Source organism: Phyllopteryx taeniolatus, chromosome 2 (assembly GCF_024500385.1).
Source record: "Phyllopteryx taeniolatus isolate TA_2022b chromosome 2, UOR_Ptae_1.2, whole genome shotgun sequence".
NCBI classification, from domain to species: Eukaryota; Metazoa; Chordata; class Actinopteri; order Syngnathiformes; family Syngnathidae; genus Phyllopteryx; species Phyllopteryx taeniolatus.
In genome coordinates this window covers 6105490-6117512 of record NC_084503.1, presented here as the reverse complement: position 1 = coordinate 6117512, position 12023 = coordinate 6105490, and the positions used below count along the sequence as shown (strand labels likewise).

The 12023-nt window shown below is 42.9% G+C and overlaps 2 protein-coding genes across 8 annotated transcripts in view; both read left to right on the top strand.

Annotated features, from left to right (window-relative positions):
* Nucleotides 1-4015, top strand: part of nedd4a (NEDD4 E3 ubiquitin protein ligase a) — a 36766-nt gene extending 32751 nt beyond the window's left edge. For all 4 annotated transcript variants that reach the window (XM_061756609.1, XM_061756617.1, XM_061756592.1 and 1 more), the window contains one exon: nucleotides 1319-4015. In XM_061756609.1, the coding sequence (XP_061612593.1) occupies nucleotides 1319-1421 (103 nt within the window). In that variant the 3' untranslated portion in view covers nucleotides 1422-4015. The remainder of the gene's footprint in view (nucleotides 1-1318) is intronic.
* A 4045-nt stretch (nucleotides 4016-8060) lies between these two features.
* LOC133469439 (protogenin A-like) overlaps nucleotides 8061-12023 on the top strand; it is a 38421-nt gene continuing 34458 nt past the window's right edge. Inside the window, exons 1-2 of one of the 4 annotated variants that reach the window (XM_061756557.1) lie at nucleotides 8061-8390; nucleotides 9539-9841. In XM_061756557.1, the coding sequence (XP_061612541.1) occupies nucleotides 8324-8390; nucleotides 9539-9841 (370 nt within the window). In that variant the 5' untranslated portion in view covers nucleotides 8061-8323. Of the gene's footprint in view, nucleotides 8492-9538; nucleotides 9842-12023 lie in introns of all 4 variants that reach the window. The other 3 variants (XM_061756528.1, XM_061756549.1, XM_061756538.1) reach the window with 3 other exon arrangements.

Below are 12023 nucleotides of genomic sequence, written 5' to 3'. Positions count from 1 at the left end.
TAATAATAATAAATTCCAAATTAGTGTGATCACACAGTGTTTGAAGTGAAGCGTTCTGATATAAATAATACTTTTCCTAGTAATCACGTTTTACAATGAGATAATGCATGACAAAACAACCAAATAACACATTCACTCCCATTGACGCAGTGTCCCTGAACTCACCTTGCGCACACGGTTCATGAACATTTGTTCATTGAACTTGTTCAGGTACAACACCACTGATGTCCTCACAACTCTGGAACAAGTATTAGGCTCAGCGATAAGCACAGTAGTTTGCTTAAGGCTAAACTTCTGCTCAGTCCAAATCACTTGTCCCGTGTGTGCTTGTTGAAATGCTCTTATAGCCTCTCACTATTGAAAAGAATTGATTTTAGTGTTGGGCGTTCCCTGATGCAGGTCAATAATTGGAGCCGTTAGAAACAGGATATATTTATCGCAGGAACGAGACACTATTGCTCGTGTGAGGTGCCGTTAAGTACCTTGTTGCTCTCGGAGGCATGTTTATCACAGCGGGAATGAGCCGATGGAATTCGCTTACCTATTTGCTCGCTTGACTTTGTTGCATGCTTGGACATATCAGGCGTGGGCACCGCCTCATTCTGTAGTCGCCACGTGGGCACTGTTTATAGCTTGAGGTCTATGTATTAGTACGCTGTGTCCTCACGAGTAGGCAACATTGGCATTCTTGCATGAATCTGACTAATAAAAAAAAATGAAAAATTCGTAGGGCAACTACATGATATGAGGTAAAACTGTGCACTAGTTGACAATGGCGTAATCCCAGTACCACGAGTTAAATTCTACTAGTAATCATCCGGGGTTTCATTTAAAGTATCTAACTTGTGCACTGAATTGTCACACAAGTGAGGACTGAGGACTGAGCTACCTTGACTTATAACTTTGATCTTTTTTTAGTCATCAGACAAATTTATGTGGTTTGGTAGAATACGGGCGGCACGGCGGACGACCGGTTAGAGCGTCGGCCTCACAGTTCCGAGGACCCGGGTTCAATCCCCGGCCCCGCCCGTGTGGACTTTGCATGTTCTCCCCGTGCCTGCGTGGCTTTTCTCCGGGCACTCCGCTAGTGGCAATAAACAGCTTCATGCAAGCACAAGCGACGGCTTGTATCTCGAAAACCTCGGGTCGAGTCGGGTCTCTCGCAAGTCAAGGGTGTAGAATACATTCTCAAACAGATCTTACAAGAGATGCTAATGTCTGAAGGTAGCGCTGCACCGCAGTTTGTGGGCGGATGTGATTTTTGGACTCTGATTGTGATTCACTTTGGATGGTCTTTCCGGTTTTTTTCCCCATCAAGCTTTAACCGTCTGGACCTTCCACCCTACGAGTCGTTTGAGGAACTACGGGAGAAACTTCACATCGCCATCGAGAACGCACAGGGCTTCGACGGCGTGGATTAGTCTATTCGCGGATACAAAAGTGAGAAGCCAAGCGGCGCCGGATGTCGTGAAGTTCCAAATTACAGCTGTAGGCTGTAAGACGCACAAAGGGCCGACACGTAGCCCTCACTTCGGTCGACACGAGGAATGACGACGTCTGGAGCGAAAGGTGTCATATCTCTACTAGTGTTCTGAATTGTACAAATCAGGGTCTTTTCATTGAATGTGAAATGACAAACACTAGCCGTGAGACCAGAGCCATATTCAACGTTTTCAGGGTGTCTGTGGACTGGCCCCCCTTATGTCCAATCGCCTGTATTATTGCTTTGGAAGTTGCTGTGAGCCATTGAAATAAATGTTTAGTTTTTTGTTTGTTTGTCATCTCATGTAGATTGAAATCAAATGATATCTTTTGAATGCCTATTTGGGGGCCGAGCAGTGCGGGACCCTGTGCGAGCCTGTGCGTTATTCCGACCCTGCATGGGACTATTACGTATCACCAAAACATTCATCTCATGGCTTTGGTTTCACATCACACTTTTAGGAAAGTTGTCCTTCCACTTCACTTTAGCAAAGTAAGGTAAAGTCATGTAAAAAGTAAAGAGTTAATTCATTGTGTAAGTGACAAGTATTGTGGGTCCAGGTGTGTAATCACTGCCCGCGTCTAATAGTAATAAAAAAAAAAAAAAAAAAAAAGAATAACAGGCATGACAGTGAAGTCATCCGATACATTAGCGAATTAAACTGCCGCCTCGAGATATGAGTTTAATTTGATGCGTGACCACGCTCGTAACCCAAAACACACGCAAGTCATAGAAATGAATGGAAAAGCCATTAATCTGTTCCAGCCTGAAACAAAAGCAAGAAAATATTTTGGAGTGTGTTTTTAATAAGAAAAAAATATGATATATTGTACTTTATAAAAACATACAATATTGACATTATTAGAATGTAAATAATGAAACGGTTTTTGGACAATGGACTCTGCTAGTCCTTCTGGTGTTTGACCACCTGGGGGCAGTATAATGCAGATATACATGGAAACGGGTCAGTCCTCAGCAAGCCACACTAATATTACCTGTAGTTGTTCGTAGAGGATTCAAAAATGTATGCCTGGGAGTGCTATTATACTAGCTTTATACATATATTGCTCCACTATATTGAAGGGTTATAACAGCACCACATAGATGCTATTCAATAGCCTGGCGTTTTAGCATTAAGCTGGTGGGCTTAATTCCCTTTGTTTGATGTTGAGCTTGACACTAAACTTCAACTGGGCGTGACAATGAACAGCTCGAGTTGTCTTTTGGTTACAATTTTTCATGACTGTATTTGCCAAACTGCTGCTTGTTGCGAAGTTAGTTGATTGACCGGCACCTCGAGTTTTTTGCTCGCAAGTCAAAGCAAAAGACGGCAGAACAACGGCTCGTATCTCGAAAAACCCGTGAGTCGGGTCACTCGTATCTCGAGGCGCCGCTGTATTCTTAAATTCAAATCTACTCCGACACCGAAGTCTTTTTTTCCCCTTCAAACGGGGGTAAAATGTATTGTTTCTATGAAGTTGTATACATGATTCATTCCAGTATATTAGAGCCATCACGGCGGGGAGTGTATGCCCCTTCGAAAGCGCAAAATGGGTGGGGTAAGTGCAAGTAAGCCAAGTATGTGTCGTTTCATGGAGTTAGAAATGTACCAATGCCAGGACCAGTTCAATGCTTGACGAATTCTAGTCCACATCCGTGTGTGTGTGCAGATGCAAAGGAGTTTGAGTATGTTACAGTACTATGCATCATTTGATATGCCTCTCTTATTAGACACAATGAAATTGTTGCCTCCTACAAAATGATGAAGCTTTTATTATGGCTGTCGGAGCGACTCAGAGCCGGTGCACCGCGACGTCACTCAGCCTTTTTGTTTATTTCTGCTCATTGTGAAGCATGCGCCAACACGCGACTGAATCATTTAGCATTTACTAGTCTCACTCTACAGCACTCAATTGAAAACTGTGTTTGTGTGCAATGGACTTTTCATACAATGTTTTATTCTTTTCTTTCAACGGTAAGATGTGTTTACACCGCGTGCTGTGTTTAGAGGTCGTTGACGAGGGCGGGTGTCGTGGGCTGGCTCTCGTCACTGACAACGATGCTTATGTGATGCTTTTACAAAGTTGCGCACTTTGTTCGTATCGACAAGTCTTACTTCTGAAGTGTCACCTGCACACTTCTTAAAATGATCCTCTGCTTCAAGTGCACCTGTGGAAAAGTTTACATGTGAACATTGCTGAAATGAAGCGCATTCTTTTCTTTGTCTCTCGTATTGAAAACGATTTATCGTCTCTCTTTGGTCATGTACTATCGCTATCCTTTATGTTCTAATCCTGAAAAGCAAGTACTGTTATGTTCATTTTGTCTAGGAGATAATAACACTTAATATCTGGACTGACATTTTCTTTGAAATGTCACCTGTAAGTCCATTATAGCTAACATTCATGCTACATAATGTATATGAAAATAGTTTAAAGCGTGCAATGAAATGTAGTTTTCGAAATTTAAATTTGCTGATAGCACAGCAAACAAATTGAGATATATTTCACTAATAAAGCAATGTAAAAACAACTGCGTCTCCATCATATCTGCCTCTGATTTGTGTATGTGTGTGAATGATTGTATTTGATTTCTTTCTGATTTTGAGGGTTTCCGCCTAGAATGAATTAATTCCCTTTACATGATTTGCGATGATGAACAAGAGTCAACCAATGCCAGAGTGGATCGTGTTTGATTTTGGAAGTAATGAAAATATCCTTTTCTTGAACAGACTGTTATGTATGGGACACCATTTGAGCATGAATTCGACATCATTAATAGCCATCCTAAGGTCCATGTCCCAATATGCGCTTTGTCCTCACTAGTAAGCCAATTAATTCAGCGTACTACTGGAATGAATAGGGTGCACAATTGTGTGACATCAAGCGCTTCATAATAGTTCAAGTAGTATTGACTCGTGTACAGTTTTGCCTCACTTGGCCTACTGGTAATGCCCCATTGCCAAAGTTGTTCTACTCGTGTAGAGAAATGTCACACAGCAGTGGGAAAAAACCTTAGTCGTAAGATACCGTGTTTCTACCAGTGCTCGTCTAAATTGACTTGACTAGTGAGCGTTACAAACAGCGTATTAGTGCTCACACAGCTTTCCATAAGACTGTTGTGTACACACGGGATGCGATTGCTTCTCTCCCACCGATGAGAGTCCGTCTAAGTTGTCATCCTGCCTCACTCCTCACGTGGCCGCCGCGACTCTCCCACATCTCCGCGGTGGGAACCTTTTGCGTGCTCGAGCCGAAATTTCTCCTGGCACTAAAACAACTCTCCTCCCCCTTCACGGCGGTCAGGGGATAGGTCGCACACGATTCAGGCCGGCCTTTTGGACACCGCTGAGGTCAGCGGGGATGGGTGGCGGCGGCCCTGCTGGCAGGCCGCCTACTGGCCTCCCCCTTCTCATTCCCCATTCCACCCCTCACAACCTCGGCAGCATTCATAACCCGATAATAACTTTTACCTCATTGATCAGTGGCCGCATCTGCTCACAAACTGTGCCATATTCAGAGTGGTGATTAACAGTGTGTGTGTGTGTGTGTGGGGGGGGGGTAACAAAGTCCAAATATTTCATTGCTCTACTTTTCAAGTATCTGTACTTTACTTGAGTATTTATTTTTATGACAACTTTTTACTTTTACTCCTCACCTTGTCAAAATTGGCTTGTTACTTTTGACATCCTCAACACAAGGTACAAAAAACATAAATAGAGAAAGGTCAATTCAACTTGATTGTGTGAGGGCTCGGGGCCTTAAAAGGCAGAAAATAACGGGAACATCAATTGGGGTGAGAATCCAAAAGAACCGATTCCTAGGAATCGTTTGTTTGGTTGCCTGATGATTCCACTTTTCAATGCCTATCGCATTGCAAATGAGTGATGAGTGTGTTTTGGTTCTGAACTTTCCAACATGGCATCACCTCGACCTCAGAACTGTCAGGCTCACCAGTTGTCCACAGTTTAGCCGTATTATAATAACATCCATCCATCCATCCATCCAATTTCTGAGCCGCTTCTCCACACGCGGGTCGCGCGCGTGCCGGAGCCTATCCCAGCTGTCATCGGGCAGGAGGCGGGGTACACCCTGAACCGGTCGCCAGCCAATCGCAGGGCACATACAAACAAACAAGCATTCGCACTCACATTCACACCTTCGGGCAATTTAAAGTCGTCAATTAACCGAGCACGCATGTTTTTGGGATGTGGGAGGAAAGCGGAGTGCCCGGAGAAAAGCCACGCAGGCACGGGGAGAACATGGCGGGGCCGGGGATTGAACCCCGGTCCTCAGAACTGCGAGGCAGACGCTCTAACCAGTCGCCCACCGTGCCGCCTTGTAATAACATATACAGTAAATAATGGTATTTTTTTGTTTACACTTTTGTATGTAATTTCATGACAGGGAAACTTTTTTTGTGTGTGTTTTTCTTTCATCGTGTTAAGTGATCAAAACAGGTTTTGCATATACAGTCATTGACAGTCAAAATGCATGTTTGCTTTTGACTTCAATCCATTAACGAGTCTGTACTTCTTTTCTTGCTCAAGTACAGGAGTTGAAAAAGTCTTTTTTTCCTCCTCAAATATCTGTATTAATGACACACCCTTGGCCTAGGGAGAGTCGGACTCGAACGCATCGCGAACGAGTCGTGAGTTATGTAAGCAAAAGGTCAGCAGCCTGCTGTGCGAGGCCTCAGCCACTTACGCGTTTGTGTACTGCGGAGATTACGTGCCGTTATTGTCGTTTGTTCACACAGACCAACGACTAGCATAACATCAAAACGGTATTCGCATCTCACAACATTAGAAGCACTAAATGTTAATGGCGTAGGAGTCTAGATGAGTAAAATTGTTAAGTCAACTCAAACGTATCAGCTTTGGTGCAGAAAACAGTGATATTTGCATCATTGTATTCTGTACGAGCAGTCCAGCGTTTTTGCTTTTTGTGGCATGTTATGTTTTTTGTTTTAAACACAACAGTGTGTCTTGAAGTTTTCTTTTTTTGTGTGGTGACTGAGAGTATATCACAGCCGGGAGTGCTGAATGCAGGTCCAAGAAGGGTGGGGGGGCGGTGAGGGGCCACAATCACCGATGGGCGAGGGATCAATATCGACATTGACGAGGCAGCTGTCTTGCGCCTTCCTCTCAATGCTTCCTCGCAAGGCCGAGAACATTTGGTGGGGTCTGCTCTTATCAATTCGGCATTGCTCGTGTTGAGAAAGGAAAGTGAAAGGTTCTGATAAAAGTCAGTTCTTCACAGCGCTCACGTCTCCATGGCAAAACGTGTCAACAATCACAGGTCAGACCGTGGATGCGCTCACATTTGTGCTTACATTTACCGAGAGTCCAGGAATATTTCTTTCATTTATTTCATTTTCCTTTCCCTGAAATGTATTTTTCTAAAATGTATTTTTGTACTTATCTCCTTTAGGTAATTGATTGACGGATTTATTATTATTAGTAAAATCAAATCATTTCAAATGTCTGTATTTATTTTGTTAAATCGTTGTTTAATGAATTATAATTGCATTAAATATAAATAGCAACAAAATGAGAATAAATTATTGGATTGGTAAAATGAACTATTTTACATTTTGTATTTACTCTTATCAGTCGGACTCCCGCAGATTCGGCATTCGCGGAGTCACCTATTCGCAGATTTTTCTTTTTCTTTTTTTGCGGAGAAATGTATACCCCGTTATTTGTGGGAAAACTCATCTATTAGCATTCTTTTTTTTTTTTTTTTTTACACAAGTCCCCCCTCAAAGGTTTTCATGACAAGTTACTGTCTAGAGTATTTTTGTAAGAATTCGAAATGCTATGACCTGCTTTCCAAGTGTTTCGGGAGCACACTTTGTGCTATATTTATATGGTTGAAACCATTAATATTGGAAATTTGAAATACTTTTGCAGCGTCAAGTATTTGTTGATTTTCATTATTCGCGAGCAGACTCGGTCTCTATCTCCCGTGAAACTATGGTATACTAATAGGACAATTACATGTAAGCATTTGATGTTAACTAGAAGTACTAGTAGCACACAGTTGTCATCTAGTGTACAGTTTTGCCTCACTAGTATCATGTATCCCTGACATCCACATACTAGTATGCTCTTTGTCCTCACTTGTAGAGCAACTTTGGCATAATAGTAGGACAATGACCATGTCACAAGTGAAGCAAAACGGCACTACTTGACAACTGAGTGCTACTAATACTACTAGTAACAATATAAAATCTAGTAATTAACATCTCGCATTTCACTAGTAGTACTAGTAGCACGCAGATGTCAACTAAGTGCACAGTTTTGCCTTACTACCAACATGCAATCGTCATGCTAGCTAGTATGTCAAAATTGTCCTACTAGTGTGCAGAAATATCATACAGTCATGAAAGGCGGTAGTTGAAAAAAAAAAAACAGAAAAAAAACTTCACTAGTAAGTTAGACACCTAGACTGTAATTCTACTAGTGTCCTTAATCCTCTCACTAGTGCGGACAAATAGCGTACTAGCGGACCATGGACCTTAAACTGGATATCAAATGAATGCTCAAAACGGTTTTATCATATTGTATAAACTGTGTAAAAGTACAATGTGTGTGTCTCTATATATTTCTACCGCTAGATGCCGCCATCCTCTGGAAACCTTCAACTCATGGCGAGCGGTGATGAACGAGAGTGATGAGTCCGGAGGAGGGTGGGCCACTAGTGCCCGAGTTGGTCACTATCTCCCCGAGGCAGGTTCTTCCCACACCAGTACCGGCCGGCCGGCGCCTCATTCGGAGGAAGTCGCTATGGGAGACTAGCTAGCTAGCTAGCTAGCATGCGAGGACCTTTCACGTAAATGGCGCTTGTCAAAAGGGAACTATATCAGCGTTTGCTGTTCGTTGCCGCTTTTCTTCCAATCACAGGTATGTTCGGGGACACTTTTGAAAAGTCTGACAGCACATGAACAGGAACAACAACAGGAGGGAGTTCGAGGCACGACTGTCGACCTCAGCATCAATTAATTGTGTGTAGTAATTCGGTCTGACAACATTTTACATCAATATCGTAAGTTTGCGATTTTTCATGGGAATAGTGAGTGGAAAGAACATGAAATGACGGTGTCAGACTTTGCTAAACGTATTGTGTCTTAAAAATCTGTTTACATTTGAACGCATCTTATCGTCATTTTGAAAGTCAATGTCGCCGAACTTCAGCACTAATTGAACATTAACACTAGAGGTCTGTTACCTCATTTACTTACCGGAGCAGACAAGTCACCTGACTAGAATGTCACGTTTCCCTATTAAAAACGCACTTTCAATCATTACAAGCATTGTAAAAAAACAGTATGTTGGTGAAAATCAGTGATTATAGAAAGACTAAATAAAATACTGTTTCATATAGATTTACCATTCCCGTATGGTTACGTCAAAACTTATTTAAACACACTTTTAATGTATTCCTTAGCGCCTGTTCTCAATCTCTTGCTGTCAAGAAATGAGAGACGATTGTATAACATCACTTTGAGGAAAAGAATAGAAGATTCGCTCGCACAGTTCTCCAAATTAGCGTGCTTGCTTCAAGCTGTTCTTTTTTTTTTTTTTTTCACTCCCAGTCGAAGTTTACTGTAAAACTGACACGGAAAACAAAAGAGAATCATCCATCCGTCCATTTTCTGTACCACTTATCCTCACTCGGGTCACGGGCGTATTCGGGCGAGAGGCGAGGTACACCCTGAACCGGTCGCCAGCCAGCCGCAGCAAAAGAAAATCACATCATTTCGTCAATTCAAAGTCAGCTAGCTTAATGTAAAATGCCATAGACAAGGTAACGGAAATTAGCATTGGTATAATGGAAATTCTATAAAGGTTTCAAACAACTGCTACTTAAACACACATGCAGCAGTAACCTACAAACAGAGCATACAATACTCAGTGGGATGTATTTTCTCTGCTCTGTGGGAACAAAAACTCCAGTATTACGGGAGTCCGTAGGAGTCCATTGGGGACCTTCTCTGCCGCTTCTTCTGGCTATTATTTCTGGCTTCTGACGCAGCTCCTCTCATTTTCAGGTGTTTTTTGCTTCAGCGAGTTATTTTTCATCAAGGAGCCCCACGATGCGACGGTCATGCGTAAAGAAGCCGTCATTTTGGACTGTCAGGTGCACGGAGAGATGCCCGTCGACGTCCGATGGCTGAGGAACGGAGCGAAAGTGGTGGAGAACGAGCGGGTGTACCTCCTCTCCAACAGCTCCCTTTACATTTCCGAAGTGGAGAGCAGACGAGGAGACAAATCAGACGAGGGGGTCTATCAGTGCCTTGCGCAGAACAAGTACGGCGCCATCCTCAGCCAGAGGGCCCGGCTGACAATCACAAGTGAGTATCGCATCGGAATCGTGTTGCGCGCTTTGTGTTCTGGATGTTTGCTGAGCAATTTGTTTTCACTGTTGTTTCACCGAAAGCATTAAGAGATGAGGATTTTATCAAGTTATGTTTGCTGCGCGAAATGTTGCATTCAGGGTGGCTACGGTGCACGAAAGAAAGATACTGTTTGGAAGGGGGATGTGGCCATTGGTGTGTTAATGAAGGAGCAGCGCTGTCCGGGATACCGCCACCAAAAGCTAAGAAGCAGATGACCCCCATTCACTGGGCTGGGCTTTCATGTGATTGCACCCTGAATTGTTCTTTTGGAATGCGTTCTCCCTCAATGCTGCGTTCCCAGTTTCAAGTTGGGAGGAGGGAGAGAAGAGTCTTGGGACGTCTCCCCCCCCCCCAAGTAGGAAAGACTTTTTTTTTTACACATTTGGTGTTTTTATCAAGATCGCCACTTGAAATTTCTCTTTCGGTGAAGTACACATTTTTGTGGTGATTGCATGACTAGTTTTGCAGAATGGAAAACCGAGCATTTATTCGTTGTTCTTCATAATATCCAGCTTTAAGGCCCATTTAATTCTATACAGATAGGTTGTTAGGCCCATTTACTAGTATGCTCTAAGATAATAGCAATAATAGATAGCACTAGCTCACTAGCAGTATGTGTCTTACTAGTATTTTTTCCACTACTGTATGACATTTCTGCACAATAGTAGCACAATTTTGGCACACTAGTAGGATAACTACATGTTACTAGTCATCTAGTGGGTACCAGTTGACAAATGCACGCTACTAGTACTACTAGTAAAGCACAAAATCTGAATCTGAATCTAAATGTTAACTAGTTGAAATGTATAATTTCACTCGGAGTACTAGTAGCATGCAGTTGTCTACGAGTCCACAGTTTTGCCTCATTGGTATCATGGAGTCGTCCTGTTGAGGACAAAGAGCGTACTAGTACATGGACCTTAAGATGAATATGAAGAATATCGAATAAACACTCAAATGACTTTCCATATTTGCACGTGTTAAGAGCTTGTGTTCCTCGAGTTCCATTTTCGCTTTGCGCTTGTTGCAGAGCATGTTCCCAGAGTTAAGAGATGATATTTAGTCTGTTTTTAGAAAAGGTACAAAACCTTTGGTCGGGCTCATGTAAAAGAACTGCTGTTCCCTGGTGGCACTCGAGATGTGATCACTTTATAAAAAAAACAAAAAACAAGCATATTAAGGTAATGGTTAATGTGAGAGCGGCCCGTAAGCTTTACTAGGTTGTTTTAAAATGACACTTAAGCCTGCTTGAGGGTCTATCTGGAAGCTCATAAAATTTGCACATATCTGAGAAGTGCTCCGTTGAAGGACATGGTGGTAACGGGGGGGGGGGGTTTGTTGCAAGTACCACACACACGAATGTGAATTGCCGTGTCCCTGTCCCACCGGCCCAAATGAGCAAACTTTATTGCAGGTCAGTTGTGGCTGCAGGCTTTGCACAATTGTTCCTTTTCCTGCTCCCCTCGCCACAGAGTGACAAGCTGAAAAGCTCGTTCACCCTCACCGTTTTCATCCATTATTCCTAATGTGTTCCCGAAAGAAAAGCTCTCTTTCAGTCTTGATATTGGTGGGCAGAACCACAGGAGCTGTTCACCCCCGCGAGGCCAATTAGAGCAGTTCAAAAGTGAAGGATTAGACATTGATTCCAAGTCTGCATGTTGTTAGTGCGGCAGGGATGCCAGTTTATCAATGTGACCGTCACTAGAGCACGAAGGTGAGAAGGGATTTGGCCCTTATGAAGTGGAATGTGACACACGAGTCACGTCATGTGACTTTGGTCCATAGATTTCAGGTTAATAGGGGACTTTTGCCCATCGCTTGGTTCCCTGTTTTGGCCTCTTGCAGCTTTCCAGCCCAGGTTTACTTGCTACGACGATAAACACCTCTCAGGCCATTTGCGCAACTCTGGCTTTGGAATAAGGAGAAAGGCTTCGACATTTCTAAACATTAGACTGGCACTCAGGAGTCCTAATTTGAAGCACTCCAAATGAGATCAAATCTTGCACTGTTAACGGAAGTGAGAGGGCAGTCCTTGTTTGGATCAAGACCACTAATTACTTCACCAATTAGCCTATTCATTGTTATTTGTCTTTCGCTATTCACTTCTTTGTAAGGCTGACATGATTAACCGAATAGC